This window comes from Parasteatoda tepidariorum, chromosome 4 (assembly GCF_982258835.1).
Source record: "Parasteatoda tepidariorum strain Cologne lab strain chromosome 4, Ptep-v5.0, whole genome shotgun sequence".
Taxonomy (NCBI): domain Eukaryota; kingdom Metazoa; phylum Arthropoda; class Arachnida; order Araneae; family Theridiidae; genus Parasteatoda; species Parasteatoda tepidariorum.
The window spans coordinates 30,297,220-30,320,650 of NC_141758.1; the positions used below are offsets into that span (position 1 = coordinate 30,297,220).

Consider the following 23,431-nt stretch of genomic DNA (forward strand, 5'->3'; position numbering starts at 1 on the left):
AAGATTTTTGCCCCTCAACTTGAAAAAGCATGCCACAGACTATCGTTATACTGGTAGTGTTCGCAAATATAACACATTCTTTCAATTTCTATGAAACAAGCAAATGAATCTGGAAATCTCAGTAAGTATGCTATCCAAAAAATAACAAAATGTGCTATTCTACGATATGATATTTTTTGATGTACTATTTTTTTAAATGTAATCAAATGAAGAATAACACTCTAAACATAGAAAAACCTTATATTTTATTTATGTTGTGATATTAACTTTCTAAAAGAATTCTTGAATTAAAAGTGCTTTTATGAATGTTAAAATTTTGGGGAAATTTAAAAGCAAATCAGAGTAAGACATACTATAATATTAAGCCTGTTTACACATCGCTTCATGAGATTAACAAAATCGGAGCGATACACAAGAAGTTTTTGAACGCTTGTTGTTTGCATTCAGTCAAACATCCATATAAAATGAGGTATTGTTTTGATAATGGGAGAAGAAAAAAACACTAAAGCCATCTCTTTCAAGTTTGAACCTTGTAATTTTAATTATAAACATGACAAAGTTTTAATATCTTATCCATATTTCAATTCTATGAAACTTATTGAACTTTGTGGTTGCGAACTAGGAAAATTCCAGTTATGAAATTTGATTTTGAATGATTTTTGTTACAAATTGAATGATTTTTGTTACAAAGCAAAAACTATCTGTAATAAGTCATGTAAATTGTTTGCTGGTTACAAATTGAAAAGCTATCCAATCCAAAATTGTTAATTTTGTTTCGTATCAGTTTTAGTTATCTAAAAAAATTCTTTTTTTCTATGAATATTGAATTCTTAAATGACTATTGGTATTCTGTTCCGGAGTAATATTGCCATGTTTAGTAAGTTTAAAGATATGATCTAGATAAAACATTTCATAAAATGCTTGCATTACATGGTTTGCTCATAAGGATCTTCTGTATTATCTTAATTAGAATAAGAATAATAATATTTAACACAAATATCAAACATGACTATCTTGACTTTCCGAGAATAAGTCTGAAAGCTATGGTATTTATTAATTTCAAGATGTTTCTGTAATTAAAGGAATGTTTTTTCTTTTGCAGTGACCTTCTCCGAAGCACGGAGGATGTTGGTGAAACTAGTGGATACTTCTGATGCCATACCGAGTGATGAAGGTGGCAGGGGGATTAAGCGAAAATGTATAGCGGCCGCTGCTGAGTCATCTGATGATGAGCAGCCGATCGGAGAGAGGAGGCGCAAGGTGCCTGCACCCAGGTGTGTGTCTCCTCGGCCTCCTAGTAGGCTCTTTGAAGATGACCAGCAGGTGGTGATTTCATCATCCCCTGCCGCCACTTCCTTCCCTGGTGCCAATGTTGTCAACCTTGTTCCGGAGACCAGTGCCGCCCCATTTGATGCATGGGTCACTAAACATGAATTTGAAGGTAAGCAAGTCAAAGTTGCTTAGAGTTATTTTGAAATATTTTCTTTATTTTTTCTTGTTCAATATGTTTAATATTTTTTTAGTGCAACCTTCCGCTAAACTGCTTCTTCTTGCTTGAGCTTGTCAGATATGTAGCACCTCTGCATATGTTGCATTTTGTACCATGCTCCAAGCCCAATTTTTCCTAGTTCCATTGTCTTTCCCCTACTTTGTTTATATAGTCTTACAGTCCCTTAATGGAATTAAGGTGAAGCTCTTTAGGATATGGATTGTCTAAGGTAGTGAGTTGCGTAAGGGCGAGGGCATCACACTTGTATAGGATGTGAGTGTTGGTTCTACCGCTTCACGGCATTTCCAACATATTGGTTCTTGTTCGAAAAGTCCCATTCTGTGTAGATGTTTCCTGAAATGGTAGTGCCCAGTGATGAAGCCTACAATTGTTTGAATCTTCAATCTTGGGGGCCTAAGGATTTCGGAAGCAATTTTTGCAGAAGGGCTGCTGATCATGCTTTTAGCATGTTTTTTCCAAGAGAATTGCGCCAAACTTTGTTCATCTCCTGTTTTTCCCATTTTAGGACGGCCTTTTTTTGTAGTCTTCATATTGTGTTGATTTTTTAATATAATTTATAATTTTTCACAAAATAGGTACCTCTCAGAAAAACCTAGATGTTATACAGCTTTATTGTTTTTACGTGACTAAAACCGATTTGCTCTTGTTTATGTTCATGTATTAAGTTACATTAGACGATATATAATGTTGATTCAAAGTTTGAATAAATTATACCATATATTATATAAATATAGAATATTTATTATCATGTACTGCATTAGTATATTATAATACTTGGACCAAATTATTAGACACACTTTAGGATTTTAATAATTGCTAGTTTTGCAGGAGCTTATAAGCAATACTTTTATATTTAAACATATATGTAATGAGTTTTTATTCAGGAGATTTTTTTTGTGTGCTTCCTATTTGTATTTATTTTGATTGTGTTGCACTGTAATGTTAACTAATTGATACATAAACAATATTAAACTGGTTGAAGCTGCGTAAAAACAATAAGGCTGTACAGTATCACCTGATAATTGAGATTTTACATAGAATTTTATAGTGTGTCTAATAATTAGGCCAGGGACTGTAGAATTACGATGTATATAGAGATGAGATTTGTCATAATCACGAATTTTAATTGGAACAAATTATTTTATTTCAGCTTATAAGAAGGAGCACTTCTCCATGTTGAGCAAGATACTTGTCATGCAACACAACATGGAGGAGATGTTGGTGGATCTCAAAAGATCCACCGGTGCTCCTTCAAGGGAGCCACTGCCGGAGGGAGCACCTCAGCTACCATTAAAAGCTGAGGTTGAGATACAGCAGCTTGAGCAGTGGCTTTTGGATAAAGCAAATAAGCATTCACTTGTAAGTAATTAATTTACCTTACACTTTCACTTGTAATTATTATAGATATTTGTCGTTATTTTCTACTGACTTAATCTGCGAATTGAAATCCATGTTTTTTTTTTAAATATTAGTTGGTTTTATTAAAGCTGAAAATTAACATCATGGTAGCAAGTGCTTCAATTGATGACTTTTGCAGATTTTTTCTTTTCAGATTTATGGAAAAAGCAACTATGCTAAAATGCAACTATTTTCAGCATGAGGCGACTGTGGCAACTTATTTTGATCGAAAAGGCTTAAAAAAGCAACTACTCTCAAGAAAAGGAGACTTTTCTGTACTCCTAGCAATGATTTTTGCATAAATTGGGTTGAAAACTTGCGACCCGCGAAATCCTCTGAACTTACTGAATTTCTTATCTTAAAAAAAAAAACTAAAATAAAAATAATAAACTTTAAAAAAATTAATAAAAAATAAAAAAAATTTCGATTGCAAATTTAAGTCATCATTTTTTAATGCGTTCAATTTGAACAGATTCTATCGTAAGTCTATTTCGTTTCTCGATCGCCTTTTCAACGGTTTTCGCTTCAAAATGTTGCATGATTTTAAAAAACCAAATTTTTAATTCGATATTACGATGCATGAATTTTGAATTTCAGTAATCACTTTTCACTGTATATATAGTATATATATTTGCTAAATCAATTATTCATAAAAGGGAAAAGTTCTTAGAATAAGTGTGTTTTTTTTTAATGAAAAAGTGTTTTTTTAATGAATTCTAGTAATTAGAAGTATTTAATTTTCTGAAAATATACAAATTTTTTTTAATATAAAAATTTAGTGCTAGAACACTAACTTTTACATAAAAATTATCATATTTTCCACCAACTTGACTAAATGGATCATGGTATATGATGATTAAGTCATTTAATAAAATTTTAGTCTTATATTTGTTCTTATTTAGGCAACTATTTTCATAGTTTTCGTCAATTATTTTCATGCTCTGGGCTACTAAAAGCAACTATTTTGTGGCAACCCTTTCTGGGATAATTTTATATCCTTTTGATTTTCTTCCGAATTGAAATTTTGAAATTTCCAAAAGCTAATCTACTTTTTTACAGCAAACATTTTGTGTGCCTTACTACTGCCTAAATTTTGCTTTGTATATTTTATAGTCTTATCTATAGAAAGAGCTCACCTCACTCTCCGTCTGTAGCAGTGACTGTTATGAGATTTAACTATTTCTTTCATATCAGCAGTTGGCCTTAGACTTAGTGGCGAGAGAAATTCTTTCTATAGACTAACTATAGTTTATTTAAATATTGCAATACTATTTTGTAATAATTTTTTTGTTCAATTTTTTTTTCAGATAAATTATTTGGCCCTTGTAGGAGGGAGGAATATAGAGAAAGCCACGAGAAACATAATGGGGCAAATTTTCTCAAAAGATGTTGCCCCATCTTTCAATTGGGCTGGGCGTGGAAGCAAGATGGCCTTTTCCACCCTCACGATTAAGGATGTTGTAGTTAGTAAGTTGCACTTATATTGTTTGTTAACTGAATATTATAGCTTTAACAGTGGTCTTAGGGAGGATAGAGTTTTGTTTTTAATTTAGTCTGTAAAAGTTGGATTTTTGATAATTCATTTCATCTAGATAGACAAACAGATTTTGATAAACCACCTCAATTAATGGAGACTTATGTTTATCTCTTCAATTCTAATATTTTTTGTATGAATTCTAATTGTTTTAAACTGTCTTGTTCCAGTTCTCTGCTACTTAAAAATAATATTTATCCTCAAGAAATATTCTCAAATGTTATGGGGTATATATATGAGTGTGTGCATGTGTATATAGCAGTTTTAATGATAAAAGTATAAAACCTTAAATGTGTTGTTCTCTAACTACAAAAAAATTTAAATGCCACAAACTGTATATTAATTACGGCAAAGAATGCTAAAACATTCTATAATTTTGCTATTGCTGAAGCAATATTAAGATTTCACTTACCCATTTTCAAGACAAGTGAGAATCCTTTAATAATAATAACGCGACCCAATCAATGTCCCTAGCTGTGATAAATCTATTGGTAGAGACTTTATTCAATTCTGGATCAGAAATTGAGAATGCATTTTTTTAATATATATATATTATGTAAATTTATGAAACTATTGTTAGTCAAAATATTCTACAGTTTGTGTATAGCAAAAACTAATTAAAATTTTATTGCTGCAAAATTATATTGGTTTTGAAACTGCATTAAAAATAGTGCTTAAGCATTATTTAAGTTTTAAAATATATTGTGAATAATTTAAAAAATGTTATAAAAAGTAGATATTCCCCTATGTCTGTGTATAGGAGAGGAATGTAGGCTCCAGACAAAGAGTTGGTATTCTTACCAAATGACCTATTATAATGTTGTGATTGTGAAGTGGTAGTCGATACACATTAGTCAAATTTTAATGGCCTAATTTAAGGAAAAATTATTAACAAAAATCTCTTATTAATTATAGTGTATCATTCCAATCAAATTCATATTAAATGTAATGGTTAATTTTATTATATTTTCAAAATTTTTGCTTTTCATGTTCTACAATTATAAATTCTTTTCATGTTCTACAATTATAAATTTTTCTTCCAGGTGCTGCTCTGCATCATAATGCAAATGAGAATGGCAACACTGTCAGCAGGGTGGAGGAGGCCATTAAAATGCGGCTGAAGGCTGCAAAATGCAGACAAAAGAATTAATCTTTATATATAAAGAAACAAATTTTATTTTTTTTTATTTATTTATAATATCTGTATTTATCTGTACAAAAATAAATTTCTGTATAAAAAATAATTGAGTGTTCACTTCTTTTACTAATTCTAAAACTTTGTTTTGAAATTAAGTTAATCTAATTCTAATGGTATGTCTAATTATTAGTTTATATTTTAGAACATTAATATTAAGTAAATCTTACACTGACTAATGACTTCAATGAAAAAATTATTATAGTATCTGAAAACTGAACATGGGTGAATGGTGGTATATTCTTTTCTACAGAATCTAGTCCTAATTCCATTAAGAACTTTATCGAAGAGAATGCATTCTATTAGTTGAATATTTTTAATTGTGAAAGAAGAATTCTAAATTATTCCACTCCAAAAAATTTGAATTTATGCAATGAAAATAAAGAATCTTGAAAGGAAATCAACTTTTGTTAGCTATGCAATGACAGAGTGAAAAAATGACTTTAATTCTCTGATGTATCTTACATATAAAATTCATCAAAATGTAGAAACTGAAAGCATTAAGTATGGTTTGTGTTAGCGGCAGTAAGTTAAATATATATAATGTGATTTATAATGGAAGAATACATACAGTAATGAAATGGTTATACAAAGGAAACTTTATAAATTTGGGTGAAATGACTCTAAATTTACGTTAAGAATCGGTTACAATATTCCTTACAATAAAATACATGAAAAATGCGTAAATATTCATTGTACGGAAAACTAAATTTATATAGCGAAAGATTGTAGTTAAATAATTATATAACGGAAAATAGTAACGTAAATAGTAATTTACCTTTAGAATCGATTACGAAGTTCCCTATAATAAAAATAAGTGAATATTCAGGGTAAAAGAAACTAAATATATACGACCGAAAATTAACGTTAATATTTTGGTTCAAATAAAGAAAAATTTACATTAAAAGTCTGATACGAAATTCCTTATTGTAAAAATAAGCGTAAAAAATACGTAAATATTCAGGGTAAAAAAAAACGAATATATAAAACCGAAAATTAACGTTAATATTTTGGTTCATATAAAGTAAAATTTACGTTAAAAGTCTGCTACGAAATTCCCTATAGTAAAAATAACCGTTAAAAATACGTGAATATTCCGGGTAAAAAGAACGAATATATATAAACGATAATATTTTGGTAAAAATAACGTGAAAAATACGTTAAAAGTCTGCTACGAAATTCCCTATAGTAAAAATAAGCGTTAAAAATACGTGAATATTCCGGGTAAAAAGAACGAATATATATAAACGATAATATTTTGGTAAAAATAACGTGAAAAATGCGTTAAAAGTCTGCTACGAAATTCCCTATAGTAAAAATAAGCGTTAAAAATACGTGAATATTCCGGGTAAAAAGAACGAATATATATAAACGATAATATTTTGGTAAAAATAACGTGAAAAATACGTTAAAAGTCTGCTACGAAATTCCCTATAGTAAAAATAAGCGTTAAAAATACGTGAATATTCCGGGTAAAAAGAACGAATATATATAACCGAAAATAAACGATAATATTTTGGTAAAAATAACGTGAAAAATTGGTTACGAAATTCACCTTAGTCAAAAATCCGGCAAATTATGGTCATTTTTACGTTAAAAACACCCCAAATATAAACGCTTTTTTACCTAATTCGTGACTACCACTCGAAACGGAAATAAAACGTTTTGAATAAACGTTTTTTTTCTCTAAACCTTGTGGCATTTTAACGTTATTTTCACGTAATTAATACTTATCTCTGCTGCATGGGTTCTCTTTTATTCAAAATTAAACTTTGTTTATCAGTTTTTTGAACTTTAATTTAAGCGCTTATTGCATTTGCAATAGAAATAGTTGTCAAGCCATTTTTCTCAAATTCTACCGAGAGGAACTTATGTTGTTTTTTTTCATTTGCATGGCATATTTGTGAGAAATATAAATGCACTTATGACCTTATTTATGTCTGATTATTAGTTATCAGCAGTATCAGATGTTTTGCCCATTCATTTTTTAGAGTTATAAAAGTACGAAAAATTTAAGATTTTAATTTTTTTCTCTTGTTCTGGAAAAAAATCTCGCCAAACAGGCGATTTCGTTAAAAGTTAAATAGCTGAAAAAAGAGCTTAGAGAATGAAGCAGGTAAGTGACATTTTCAAGGGTATATATGTGGCAGGGAAAGTAACATAAATGGTGGCATGAATGGGCATGCTTTATGCAACAGAACAGTTAACTTTAATTTTAACATTATGAAACCACATTATTTTTGAGCATGTTTGTATGATTTTTTTCTTAAAATAAGGTAGTGGCAAATAGACCATGAATAACCAAGAATTATTACTCCTTCTTTTTAATAAATCTGTAATTAAACAATTCGGATGTTTTCTTTCCCTAATTATTGCCACACTAAAAATGTCACTTACCTAGTTCATCCAATAAGCTTTTTAAATGTTTTCCATTTTTCGCCGTTTAAGGAGATTCTTTAATATTGGCAAAAGGAAAGAAGTCAGGAGAGTAACGTGATTGCAAAGCAACAGGAATTTGTTCACTGGCCAAAAGATTTGCTATTCATAAAACAGTTAACCTTCCGTTAGTCGCGCACTTGTTTCCGACATGGTTAATCGCGTTGCACCTAGGAGGTGTTTCTGATTTTTTGAAAGCCAAATGAAATTTAGTCTAGTTTAAATAGTTAATTGTTACCAATTTAAGACTCTTTAGAGAGATAAATATCAAAAAACTTATTTAGCGAAGTACCGAAGATAAATTTTTCTTGCTCCCGCGTCGGATCTCTTCCTCCATCACAAGATGTTCAACCAATTGACGCAAGAAGGTTGTGCTGTTTTTTACTCCGTAACCATTTTCTGTGAATGTAACTTGACCATTTATACCTGCTACGTTGAGAAGGATAGAAAATGAGATAAAAAATATATATTTAATTCATAAAAATATTATATCCATAATACTTGCGTCAATGGTCGCGCTGCACCAGAGGGGTGATTTGAGCGGTTCCAACTCTCCATCGACATGTTCTAAGGTCGGTTTTACACGGACATTTAAGTAATCCAAAGTTAGGAACATAACATTAGGCTCGACCCCCGGAAAAATCTATTGACGGCATAGGAGGTGAAAGTGCAGTAGGGATGCACCTGTGAGGTGCGCGCGACTAACGGAAGGTTAATAAGCTGTTTTCAGCACATATATTTGTTAAATTTAGTATTTACCAGCTGAATGATTAGCTAGAAAATACTTTTTTGAAACCCTGGAAAGAGAATTAATAAGCGAATTCTATGAAAATTTTTAATAATAATAAAAGAATGATTTTAATTTTTAAAGTGGTAGTTTTTTAAGCATTAGTTCATAGAAATAACTGAAATCAACAAGAAAACCTGTGACCTTGATAAAACATCGTCTTTGTGCGCCTACTATTGTTTTGTAAACGTTGCAATAACTGTGTTCCAAATTCTGAGGCAAAATCTGATAGCACACAGTCTCTTCACGTTGTTTTTATTTTTCGTAAGCAGTACAAAACTGAGAATATCTTGAACAACCGAATTAAACTGTGTTTTTGATTAATATTGTCTCTGTAAAGGTCGTCTGTAGTTTTCAAACAATTCAAAGTGCTAAATTGTGAAGCAAATCTGTAGTAGCAGGCCCGCAACTACCACACTTTTTGCAAAATATTTCACAGTGTGGTAGACATTTAAAAACCAAAGTCCCTGTAGTCCTGAGGCTGTTTTGATAAAGCTTTTGCAAAATATTATTTTAAAGACTTTACTGCAATAGATTTTACTTGTGTATTTGTATTTTGTTATTAAATTGGAGAAATATTGGAGAGAAAAATTACGAAAATAGCATATTTTTTGGTATATTTGTTTAGCAAAGTGACTTTAATGAATTGTTAAAACAGAAACTTTGTTAGAGATTTGAAGAGCTTTAACAATATTTTAGAAATTCATTAAAACTAGTAAATAAGTTCTGATACAATGTCATAACACTCTACCCATTAATGATGTAGAATTTCTCGCGGACGAAGTACTGCTCATTAGGGGTTTTGCTGAATTTCATCGGATTCACGTGGTACAAGCCAGAGAATGTTATCAATGTCGTAGATTTATTGAAACACTAACTGTTTTCGAGAGAGTAGGCCGGGACTTCCATCCAATTAACTGGTTATCCCCAGGGGAAAAAAGATACACACGTCTTTTAGAAAGACTTATATTCCTTGGAAAATCTATCTTTGGCGGAGAATTTTGTGAAAGGTAATGCCAAAGTGAAAATAATCTTTAATGAGAAAATGTCAACATGAAATGGACGACGGATTCTTGGACAACCAACTATTTTTGTTGCTATGGAGTTTCTGATGAAAACTATTGTTCTTTACAGTTTAATATTTCCAGATTTAGGATAAACTAACCAGTGAAGGAACACTTAAGCTTCGCTTCCCTTTTAAAAAATCATATTAATTTCAAAATTCGTAATTTTAGTTAAATGACATTGTCAACAAGTTTGTTACTAATTGCAAATTATGTAAAAAAAAAATTATTGAACTTATATAATATTGTTTTAAAGTTTTGGAGGTTCAAATAACAAGAAGTAAGAAGATCAAGTGAAGGAACAGCTCTTACCAGTGAAGGAACACAAAATTGCTCAGTAAAGGAACACTTAATTTTGATTATTTTTTAATGCTCTTTATGAAATTATTAGTCATACGAATATATAAAAACAAGACTATTTATGAAATTATAACATACAAGTACTTGTAAAATGCTAACTTTTTCTGTAATCATGAACTAGAAATTAAAGTGATGTTAAATACAAAAAAAAGAAAAAAATCATAATTTCTTATAATTTGACAGTCAAATCTAAATCATTGTGTCATCCGATGTTGTTTATTATCATTATTATTTTATCACCTTCTTGTTTACTCTTTTTCCTCTTATTTCTTAAAGCTTTTTTTTCTTTTTTAAGTATTTTTTATTTCGTTTTCTTCTTCATATTCTCTTGTTTTAACTTTTTTTTAGATCTTTCAGCCTCTTGAAATTTTTGCCATTTCTCTGAAGTTAGTGTAAAAGGTAATTTAGCCGTTTTTTTTCTTATTTGACCTTTCTTTTTATCATCAATATTTGGTCAATGTAAATGGTTCTTCCAACATCTCTAGAATGCCTTTCTCAAAAATAGACGGGGAAAGGTGTCTTGAAGTTTGAGGAAAATCCATCTCTTGTTGACTTATATCCAGAGGATCTTTAGAAGTACTGATTTTACTTATAGAATCGTTTCTTTTTTCAACTAAGAGAAGATCAGCATGAGGACTCATTTCAAATTCGATATCTAAGATACATTCATTATCAATACTAGCTTCAGTTCCTAAGTTTGACTTAACCAAGTGGTCTTCGTTTAATACGTACTTCTTCCATATTGAAAAAAGTACAGGCTCTTGGACATTTTCGATATTAGACTCTTCAGTCAATGCTGCGTTAAAAATTTGCAACATATCTAGAGGGATTTCCCTCTCAAGTTTCTGAAGAAATAGAGTATCGTTTCTGTTTAACTCTGTTTTTTGTTGAGGAGCTTGCTTCTAAATTCTAACATAGTAAAGTAGTTTTTATAAATTATATAATCACGTTGCTATCCTATAATGATAACTTATTAGGAGTTCTTGTTGCAAAATCCAGCAAAAAATATTCTATTCAAATTTATATGATTATCTTTAATTAGTTTTCGATTTGTATACATAGTTTATTAAGTTGCCTAACATTTGATGTAACTACACACCCGATTAATAAATATAAATTATAATTTTTTCATAAATTAAGGCATTAAATTAACATTATGAACTGAAATTATTTCAGGAATTATTCATACAATTTTTAAAAAAATTTCGGTTGTCCTCTATATAGCAGAATTACTTATCCTAGAGTCATGTAAAATCATGTTTCACACATTACTGTTCATTCACTGGAAGTATTCCCAGTGAAGGAACATGCCTGTTTCTTCACTGGTTAGAATTTGTTTTTTGTCTTTTAAAACAGAATTTTGATGTATAATATGACTAAAAGTACAAGAAAATTGAAAAATTTCTTTTATTTTCATTAGCAGGGGAAAAAAACCAGTAAAGGAACGCTTGTTCTTTCACTGGTTTTTCATTGTTTGGTGATCCAGTAAGTAAACACCCCCTTATCTCAGTACTTGATAATGCTTTGGTGCTTTAAAAAAAATAAAACGTAACTTCAATAACTATATTTAGAATTCTCTTTTTCACAGTGAGAAAAATAAGACTATTACATGCAATTAATTCCACTTGAAACATATAAATGCAAACACTCGCCTTATAATTTTTTCAAACGAAATTCAAAAAATTTTCCAGAGAAGTCTATTTGACCAGGCAATCCAAAACATTGCTAGATGACTTCCTATTGTTTGGCAGTAAGCTATTGTTACCAATCAATCTAAAGAAAAACTTTCAAATTCTTATTTTTGATCAATATATATGAAATGTTCCTTCACTGGGTAGTGTTCCTTCACTGGTTGGTTTACCCTATTTCAATTTCAGTGCTGCTGAACTGGAACATATTAATCCTCACCTATTGACAAACTGTCTGCTGATCGTTGGCAAAATTATGAAATAGTGGCCTAAGTTGGCTACGAATATTTTATTTTAATTTATATTTGAACTAGCGTTGAACAGCACCCTCAATTATGAGTTTACGACTATCAATATTCAACTCTAAAGCCTTGTAATTTTGAACTCAATCTAGAAGACAAAAGAACACTTGAATCAAGCATTAGGACAAACTGTCCTTCGTGGAGGATTATTTTTTTGATGGAACTCACCCGCATTTGTGTTACATGGATTTGAAAACCGTGAAATCCACGGTTAGACAGATGACAAAGGGATTCTAACACATGATTCATCTACCACTGATAATATTTTACAACAGCACTGTGGTTGCAGAAAGCAGGGTGCAGAATTCGTATCTAACAGTGAACACTGGGATTCGAACCAGGGTTACTTTATTTGGAGGCTGACGCTCTATCTCCTCAACCATCGCTACTTAAAATAAAAATTCGTTCCTACTAGCGATACTTTTCAATGACTAATATCTGAATATTTTTTCTTAACAATTGCACTCAACTCCGGTTCTTCGTTTCGACTAAAACGGAAAGAAAAGCAACAAAACAAAATTAATGTTTTTTTTTTTTTTTTTTTTTTTTTTTTTTTTTTTGCACTTTGAAACTAACATAGGTATACAAAATATAAAATAACACTTAAAGAAAGTATATATTTTTTTAAATATTGCCAGCACTAAAAGCCAACCTGAATATTAGGTCAAGTTGGTGAATTTAGACTATTTTAATGTCTTTGTATCTATAATTACTGCTATTCGAAATTTGTAAATCAAAAATCAAATAATAAAGCTTTTTAAAGCTTCGTATGACTTTACATGTTTTGATACCAGATTTGTATCGATGACAGTGCGTGTATCTGAAAATGAAAAATGTTTTAACTATAATAACTTTTTAGTCTTCAAGTGTCTTGACTTGCATATAGCTTACAGTGGACCTAAAAAAAATTTAGCGTACCCGCAAATTGGCAAATAAAGCATTTCATTTTTACAGTCCACTTTATAAAACAATTTCATGTCTTTTCATGTTTTTAATCAGCCAATACACCATTATGTTGCACTCAGAACAAAAATAATTTGCTTGAAGTAAATTTTTGTTACAATTTTTTTAATGTTATTAAAAGTTTATCTCAAAATGATTCTGATCACCACAATAAATTGATTACAAACGAACAAATAATGAATTATGTTATGGCCAGGAAGGTAATTTCGAGCATTTCAGAGGTTGCTCAACCATGAGAGTTTCCATTGCTTCGATGATAAGTTGACGTATACTCAAGCCTGCCAACTACTACATATTTTGCAAATTATTTTATACAGTGGCGGACATTTGAATACCAAATCTGTCTGAATTTTTGATAATTTTGCCGATACTAGAAAATTCTTATCATGAGAGAACTGGAACAAATTGGCATATGAAATCTAAAATCATTTATATGTAATGGTGTGGAAAATACGTTTAAAAGAATAAAAAATAAGACATTAAAACATAAACTAAGCTACCACTGGAATAAATTTATACAAAAAGTAGCAAAAGATGGCAACCAATTACACAATAAAAAATATTTGAGTGTGGTCTGAATGACCTGAATTTACTTAATCAGTCATGGTAAATTTTGTATTGTTAAGTATACTAATTTTTACATCATCATAGACTTCAAAAGATGATGAACAAATAAATTTTTTTACCATTTCTTACATTTTAGTCGCCTGTGGCGTCTATGCATATGTTGAGTAAGGAAAATTCAGTGTGATTACAGGTTCCCATGAATAAATAATATTTGTTTATAATTGAAAAAATTCATTATTTTTCCATTACAAGCAAACGTAATGTATCGCATCATAAACGTAAATGTATTATCTCCTTCTTCCAACCACTTTCTACGTAGTTGGGAACTCTTAGTAGTCACTCAAATTAAATTTTTAAAATTTCTGCATAGCAATATTTTATTAAATTGCATAAAAACTATAGCTTGTAGAATGAAACCAAAATCGAATTTGAAAACAGCGTCAAAGAAATGTCAATAATTACGTCAAAAATCTAATGCATTAGAAAACAAAATGTGTATTTCTTTATAACGTAAATAAAGGCTTGTTTTGCATATTTGAAAATGATACGTGTTTTTTCACGCTCAGAACTTTCAGACATGTGTAATTATATTTTGTTGTGTTTATAATTGAACCACTTTTTATTTGTTGAGAAGCATATTCAAGAGCGATACAAGAACAGAAAAAATTTTCAGATCTGAAAGAGGAATGCTTATCAAACATTCTTCTGAACTCACAAGTCTTTTATATTATTAATTACTATCACAACTTAAAGAAATATAACTATTTCGAAGTATATCAATGACTAGATCATGACTAATCATGAGCTTTTTTCTTTTCTCTCTCAGTATCCACCAGCAATATTTATTGCTAGGAGATACGCTTAAAATTAACCAAAGATTAATTAATAATTAGTAACTCTCAACAAATTTAAAATTCTATATTAAATATATTTTATTTTTTGAAACGGTAGTTTCAAAATTTTGAACAACCTCAGTGAGTATCTCTTTAGTAAAAGGAAGCTGCATATTTTATTTTGTTTATTTAAAATTACATTCCTTAAAATAATTTTAAAATTCAAGTTCCTTAAAATTCAAATATTTTTAAAACGTATTCACAAAAATAAGCATAAATTATAAATAATTGTTGACAGCTATATTTTTGCATAGAAAATTGGATGAAAGAATTTAATAACTGTGTACAAAATGTTTCACTGACCTTGAAAATTCCTCGAGATATTGCGAAAGACGAAAAAAGTATAATCAAAATTAAGAGAACTAAACTTTTGATAGCTCGTCTGTCCAAACTATTTGAATCATTTCGACTGAATTCGAATTTGTTGAAACAAAATATTTAAAAAACTGAGCGGTTATGAGTGATTTTGGTTATAAAAATACTGTCTGCTGCACTATAATTAACTAGTGCAAATAATTAATGCAATTAACGAATGAATATTTAAGCTTAGGCCGTTGAATCATTAAAATCTGTTCTAAGACCTAATTCCGATCATTTGTTCGTATGGTATTCAGAATTTTTATTTCTTTTCAACGACAACGAGATACAAACAAGATATAGTTAAAACTAAACACTTTACGCAATAAATGCTAATTATAATCCCGAAATAAATCATTATTTATTACTAGATTTGATTTTTTTTAAATAAATATGTATATATACAAAAGTATGAATATCCAGGTATGCTACAGGTGAATGAAATTACAAAAAGTGGTGCCGCTTAAAATTTTGAATTTTAATAAAAGATATTAAAATTTGCAATTTTTTTTAGATTATAAGAAATGCCTTCGCTTTGTTAAAAAAAATTCCAGTAATATCGAAATTAAGATTATTTTCAGCTTCGTTTTTTTTTTTTCATTTTTTGTAATTTAAAATATATTTGAAATATTATGAAGAAATACAACATTATTATTATTTCGTGGGGACACTTTTAGCACGTTGAGCGCTACGCTAATTTTACATGACTTGCCCATCAGGCCACAGTAAATAACTACAAACTTAATTAGCAAATATTAGACGGATATTGCTACTTTTTCAGATAGTTTTTCAGGACATATTTGTTAAAAGTGGTGAATTATATAATACTACGAAGTGCTTAAAAATAGTGGTGGATAAGAATCTAAGAAATTGAATTTATAAAAATAAGAATCACATTAAGTAAACTTTGAATACATTTTCTACAATTCCATAAAAGAGTGTAAATTTTATAGTTCTATATCATGTTATACGCTGTCAGACAGCTGTTTTTCGCGGCCTATGGGAAAGGTCAGTGTCTGCAAGCGGTGGCAGCTGCAGCCTAAATGTAATTAAATTGTCAGCCACCGATGGCTAACGCGGCCTAAATGGAAAGTCCAGTGTCAGCCACTGATGGCTGACGCGGCGCTCAACGTGTTAAAGAGTGAGCGTAATTGTTTTAATTCCGCATGTTTCACTCTTCAAATCGCTACCAATTTATTAGAATTTGGCAGAAAGCCGAGCATTTGTTATTTCTAGTTTACAATTGAAACTGGATTCCGAAAATTATTTTCCTTTAAATATGAGCAAGTTGATTTGTAAGTCATAGTGTTATTGAATAATTAAAAAGATAATGAATAAATAAATTTTCTACCACTTTTTGCATTTTAGTCGCCTGTGGCGTCCATGCATATCTTGTATAAGGAACGCGATTTCAGTGTGTGGTTCTTATGAATTATTAATAATTGTTTGCAATGGAAAAATTTCATATAGATTATTTTTTCCATTACAGACAAACGTAATGCATTGCATCATAAACGTTAATGTATTATCTCCTTCTACTTTCATTTTCTACGTAGTAGAGAGGAGGGAACTATTAGTAGTCTTTCAAATTAAAATTTAGAAAATTTCGCACAGAAATATATTATTAAATTTTATAGAAACTGTAGCTTGTAGAGTGAAACCGATATCGAATTTGAAAACAGCGACGATGAAATATCCATAATTTCGTTCAAATACCCAATGCATTAGAAAATATTTTAAAAAAATTGTGTGATTCATTATAACGTGAACGAAAGCTTCTTTTGTATATTTGAAGATGATACTTGTTTTTTCTCGACAGAACTTTCAGATAGTCCTTATTATATTTTGTTTATAATTGAATCACTTTTTAATTATTGAGAAGCATATTCAAGAACGATACGAGAACAGAAGAAATTTTCAGATCTAAAAGAAGAATACTTATCAACCTTTCTTCTGAACTCGCAAGAACTCTTTTTTATTATTAATTAGTATCAAAACTAACAGAATAAAAGCTTTTTCGAAGAATTTAAATGAATTTGAGGCATATTCATTAATTTTTCTCTTTTCCTTCTCAGTATAATCAGACAAAATTATTGCTACAAGATACCTTTCCTGTAATACTTCAAAAATTGCAGCATTGAGTAAAATACTTACTTACTTTATTTACAAAAATTGGGCACCTGGGCCACTTAGCGGCCCCTATCCCATACATCTAGAAATTTACAGAAAATTTATAGTAATAACATTTTGAATTTAGCAGTCGATGTGGTAGCTAATAGAAAAACAAGCACTTTGCTTGAGTAAATATAACATTTGAATATCTGATTCATCGAATCTAAGTTGATATATATAAATATAAACATAATTTGACATATATATACATAAGTTGACATAAATAAATAATAACATAAATTGATACATATTTCACTAATTAAATTTCTATATTTTAACTAGCACATATTTAATTGTGACATACATTGAAGTTCATTCGAATACATTGTGGTAACCATAAAAAAAAATTAAGCCGTTTTCTTGTGAAATAATAAAACAATGAAATTTAATATGACAAATTGACTTAACACTAGAAATATTGATTGTAGACTTAAATTAACAATAAAGATAAAACATGATTTGATATGTACAGTAATTGATTTTTGAAAAATGAAAGGCATAATTGATGAATATAGATAAATCATACCTTGAAACATGATGAAATAACATATTTGGAGAAAATGCAGTGAATATATTTTATCAGAGAAGTATTGCTCATTAAATACAATAGAATTTTCAAAAGAATTTAACATGCAAAGTTGATATATATGTATGCATAAATTGGTTATATTATCAGAAAATAATTCTTAATGTAATTTAATTTAACTTAAGTAAAAGTCTGATGTGAAAAGTTCAGTGAATTTAACTTGAGAGTCTCGAAAATAAAAGTAGAACTCACTGGGATTGAGATGTTTCCCCGATGATCCCCCGCAGAAGACGGAGCACTTCTTCATTTTTGAGCAATTCCTGTAATTCTTTGATTAATGACACTAATCGATGAGCAAGTTTAGGCGTCGAATATGATGTTGTTCGAGGGCTCCTTCTGCTGGGACGGGTCTCGCACCCAGTATAGTTGGCTGTGTGGCTTTTGTAACAATTACAGCATTTTGGAGGTGTAGTTCTGTCTTTGTTGCATTCATGTGACCTGTGGTTTTCAGCACATTTTACACACCTTGCAGGTGCATTGCAGTGGCTTTGTGTATGTCCATAATTTTGGCAGTTGTAACATTGTATAGGTCCTCGACCTCCTCGAAATCGTTCGATTTTGATCGGGATCTGCTGTATGTTGTTGACTTCGAATATTCTTTGGTGATTCGCCGTTGATGTTAGGATTATGAGAAAAAGTGGAAGGAGCCGACAGGCCTCTCCCATTCTTTTCTTAAACTGCACAATTTTAAAGGTTTCAATACTGTTTTTCTGTAATTCTGTATTGATGGCATCTGTATCAAAGTCCACAGGCAGGCCCCGGACCAAAACCTTAATATATCTGGCTTGCAGTGTTATTTCAGGTTTGCTGGGCGGATCCCGTACTTTGTCGGTATCCTCCTTAGGTTTTGTTGTCGGCAAGATAGTGACGTCATCTGTTGAATTATGTTGGCTAGAAGAAGGACAGCTGTTTGCAGATATGAGTGAAGAATTATCTTCAATTGTTTTGATTGCATTTTGCTTTTTCTTCTTCTTTTTTCTTTTCTTTGCAGGTGGTTCTGTGCTATTGTTAATATTGATGTCCGTGTCTGTTTCTGTATTCGGTGTTGTATTCAGGTTTTCATCTTTATTTTCCATGGTTATGTCTTCAGTGCTTGGATTAATTTCAGTCATTATTGATTCGAGTTGAATGGAGTTTTTATTCATCTCCTTGTTTTCTTCCGCTTGAAAGTTTTTCCTCTTCCACCTGACGTTATAAGCTGCATTTGTCAGTTTTAGGAAGTAGGAGTATTCATAGTCTCCAGAGTAACTTGATCTTATTTGAATGAGCAGTTTGCTAAGTAATTTATCTAAACCAATCAGCTCCTCTGTATCAAATTGAGTGTAAAACTCTACGAGATCGTCAATATGTTCGTGTTCAACTGGTGGAAAGTATTTTTTTGATATCCCACAGGTAGCAATGATTTCTTCTAATGACGTGGATTCTTTGCAATGCGACGGTGAATTACGAATGGAGAGTGAGACCTTTCCACCACGAGCTGTTTTATTATACGGCATGACTTGAAAAAACAAAATGGCGGGCTCAAAATCCAGACATCAAAATGGCCAGTTGTCAGTATTGTCTCTCCCGACTCAGGAACCTGATGAGATCAAAATCTGTATCACTCACCTCGTAACGTTCAGGATAATCAGCATCAATTCAGCATAACCGGCATCGCAAGGGAGAAGAGAACGTCAGTAGAGCATGATCAGCATCAGTTATCGGCAGCGTTTTCGCATGGCATCATTTCGAAAAACTCTTCCTTAAAGTGACATCACCGCATCTAATCCGTGACACATGACATCACAATCGGACCAACATGAAGTGGCTGAACAAAACTAAACTCTTGATGACCTAGTATTGATCAAAACGTGAGTAAAATACAATAAATTTAAAATTATTTATTAAATATATTCTATTTTCTGAAACGGTTGTTTCAAAATTTTGAACTATTTTAGGGAGCATTATTTATTTCTCAACATATCTAAAAGTAAAAGGAAGCTGTATTTATTTATTTATTTAAAATTACATTTCTCAAAATGATTTAATAATTTATGTACTTCAAAATTCAAAAATTTTTAAAACATTTTTGTAAAAATAATAATTAATTATAAATAATTATTTAAAGCTATTTTTTGCATAGAATAAAATTTCGGATAAGAATTTTGGATAAAAGAATTTTTTAACGGTGTACAACATGTTTCGATGAGGTTGAAAATTTCTAAATACGCAAAAAGTAGTATCAAAATTAAGAGAACTAAACTTTTGATCGCTCGCCTGACCATATCGCCTATTGTAACCATTTTGGCAGAATTCGAATTTGTCGGGGGGGGGGGGAAATTATTAAAAACACAGTTCTGCTATATGAGTGATTTTGTTTCTTAAAATGCTGTCTGCTGCTTTAATTAACTAATGCAATTAATTTTTGCAATTACTAATAAAATTTAAGTTTTGTTCCGTGAATCATTAAACTCTGTCAAGTCTTATTCCGATCAGTAGTTCATAAGTTATTCAGAGTTTCTATTTTTTTTTTTTTTTGCATCGAAAAGGAGATACAAACAAGATACAGTTAAAAGAAACACTTTATACAATAAATGCTAATAATGAGTCATTATTTATTTCAAGATTAGATATTTTTTAAGCAGTATGCATATCTAGGTATGCCACGGGTGACTAAAACTGCAAAAAGTGGGGATGATTAAAATTTAGAATTTTAATAAAAGAGATTTAAATGTGCATTTTGTGGCATATATATTTTATTTAGATTAACAGAGATGCCAACCTGATTCGCTTTGTAAAAAAATATTTTCTTGTAATATCGAAATTCAAGTTATTTTTCATTATTTTTTTTCATTTTTTGTCCTTTGATTTATTGAAAATAGCATAAGAAATGCAACATTATTATTGTTAACACATGGTGACGCTTTGAAAGAGTGGGCGTAATTATCCTAATTCCATACGTTTTACTCTTCAATTCGCTACCAATTTATTAAGATTTTGTAGAAAGCAGAGGAGTTTTTATTTCTGGTGTACTATCGAAAATGAATTTCGTTAATGATTTTCCTTGAAATATGAACAGCTTGAAATGTAAGCGACGAAGAAATATCCATAATTGCGTTCAAAAGCCTAGTGCATCAAAAAATATTTAAAAAAAAATGTGTAATCTATTATAACGTATATAAAAGCTTCCTTAGCATATTTTAAAACGATACGTGCTTTTTCACTCACAGAACTCTCAGACAGACGTGATTATACACCGAAGAGCCATTACATTATGACCACCCTGCTAATAACATGTAAGACCACCTTCAGTCCTCAAAACTGCTAGCACCAGCCCTGGCATTGATTCCACAAGGTGCTGATAGGTAGTCTGAGGTATCTGGTACCAAACGCTCACCAACTAGTCCTGCAATTCCCTCGTATTGCGAGGGGGTAGCGTGGCAGCACGAATTTGGTTTTCCAGGTAGGACCACAAATGCTCTATTGGATTAAGATCAGGTGAATTTGGGGGACAAACATTACTTGAAAGTCACTGGAATGTTCCTCGAACCAATCCATGACGATTCGACCCTTATGACATGGTGCATTAACCTGTTGGTAAACATCATCTCCCGCAGGAAAAACTGTCGCCATGAATGGGTGAACCTGGTCTGCAACTATATTCAAGTAGCTTACAGAAGTCAGGGATTGTTCTATGAGGATTTTGGGTCCTAAAGTGCCCCATGAAAACATTGTTCCTGGGCGAGAAACCATGAATACCTGAGCGAGCCCATTGTTGTAGATGGAGGGTGGTCATAATGTAATGGCTCTTCGGTGTATATTGTTGCGTTTATAATTGAGCCACTTAGCCTATTTAAGAACGATACATGAACAAAATAAATTTTCAGATCAAAAAGAAGAATACTTATCAACCTTTATTCTGAATTCACAGGATATCCTTTTTTATTATTATTACAATAACATCTTAAAGGAAAAACTTTTTTGAAGCATATCCATGAAATTTTCTCTCTTTGTTTCCCAGTATCAGCCAGCCAAATGTATTGCTGGAAGATATGTTAAATAAACTTCTACAATGGATAATTTGTTAGTAGTGCATTTTCAATTTAAAATTATTTATTAAATATAATCTATTTTCTGAAACGGTAGTTTCAAAATTTTGTGCAACCTTAAAGAATAATATTTATTTCTCAACATCTCTCAATTAACAGGAAGCTGAATATTTTATTTTATTTATTTAAAATTAAATTCTATAAAATGATTTAATAATTTATATACCTTAGAATTCAAATATTTTTAAAACGTATTCTCAAAAATAATTATACATTATAAATAATTATTTAAAGCTATTTTTTGCATAGATACTTGGAAAAAACGAATTCTATAACTGTGTACAAAATCTTTCGATGAGCTTGGAAATTCCTCGAGATCGAAACACGAAAAAGTAAAATCAAAATTAAGAGGGAAAAAAAATTTTGATTGCTCGCCCGACCATATCGCCTATTGTAACCATTTCGACAGAATTCGAGTTTGACGGGGGGAAAAACCATTAGTAAAAAAAAAAACTGTGTTATTATATGAGTGATTTTGTTTCTCAAATTACTGTCTGCTGCTCTAATTAACTAGTGCAATTAGTTAATGCAATTAACTAAAAAAAATTTAAGTTTCGGTTCATGTATCATTAAAATCTGTTTTAAGTCAAATTCCGATCATTAATTCATATGTTCTTCAGAGTTTTTATTTTTTTGATACGAAAACGAGGTACAAAACAAGATAAAGTTAAAACTAAACACTAATGCTAATAATGGGCCATTAAAAATCATTATTTATTACAAGATTTGACTTTTTTTAAATAGTATGCATATGAGTCATTCTCACGAAAACTGTCATTTTTCAGTTCATAAAATCCCAAAAAAGTTAAGTGAATAAAAAGCTCTGAAACTTTTTATATTAATAGAAATATGTAATGGCATTATAAAGAAAGTATATATCCTACAAATTATACTTAATATTTAAATTAATTAATTTTTTAAATAATCAATTTATAATTAATTAATTTAAAATAATTAATAAATAAATCAATTAATTTAATAAATAAATCAATTAATTTAATAAATTAATTTATTAATTTTTTAATTTATTTTTCAAATTAATTAATAAGTAAATTAATTATTTTCACTATTTAAAAAGTGAGGGAATGACACTAATAGTGAGGGAATGATATTTTATTTTAATACATGTTTTTATCTAAGTTACATCTACATAAAGTTTGAAAATGATAACATACTAAGTATATCTAATATTTATTATAATTTAGTCTTATATATTTAATAGTTTTTACAGGTTTGAGAAATAAAATTGGCTGACACGATTAAACAAAAAAAAATTTAATAATATACTCATCTTGAATCATTCCCTCACTTCAGCGTCATTCCCTCACTTTATACACTAGTGAGGGAATGACGAATTCAATAAAATTTAAAAATAACAGTTAGGCCTAATTAATTTCTGAAGTCAATCACATACAATTATATTCATACAAGAAAGCAACATATAATTATCCACTTTCTCGATGAAGTTGTATTTTATTTTACTCTAAAAAATGACATGAGGGAATGACAAATGTAAAAAATTTTACCTGGT

At 30.1% G+C, this 23,431-nt stretch overlaps 1 protein-coding gene and 1 long non-coding RNA gene across 2 annotated transcripts; both read left to right on the forward strand.

Moving 5' to 3' along the window:
* The first annotated feature begins 834 nt into the window (after positions 1-834).
* Positions 835-3,070, forward strand: LOC147810853 (uncharacterized). Its single transcript, XM_087162122.1, has 3 exons — positions 835-877; positions 1,103-1,441; positions 2,661-3,070. Exons 1-3 carry the CDS (start codon positions 835-837, stop codon positions 2,879-2,881), a joined length of 603 nt encoding a protein of 200 aa, XP_087018248.1. The 3' UTR covers positions 2,882-3,070.
* Positions 3,071-4,121: 1,051 nt separating this feature from the next.
* LOC147810854 (uncharacterized) lies at positions 4,122-5,592 on the forward strand. The gene is made up of 2 exons (XR_015433404.1): positions 4,122-4,375; positions 5,486-5,592. It is a non-coding gene; the product is annotated as an uncharacterized LOC147810854 (long non-coding RNA).
* Positions 5,593-23,431: the final 17,839 nt, after the last annotated feature.

Excerpts from the sequence above, each read along its gene's own strand:
- LOC147810853 (XM_087162122.1), top strand. The coding sequence starts at position 835 with ATGACTATTGGTATTCTGTTCCGGAGTAATATTGCCATGTTTA. Across the intron at positions 878-1,102 it reads GAGTAATATTGCCATGTTTA|TGACCTTCTCCGAAGCACGG; the intron begins GTAAGTTTAAAG and ends TTTCTTTTGCAG. Across the intron at positions 1,442-2,660 it reads CACTAAACATGAATTTGAAG|CTTATAAGAAGGAGCACTTC; the intron begins GTAAGCAAGTCA and ends ATTTTATTTCAG.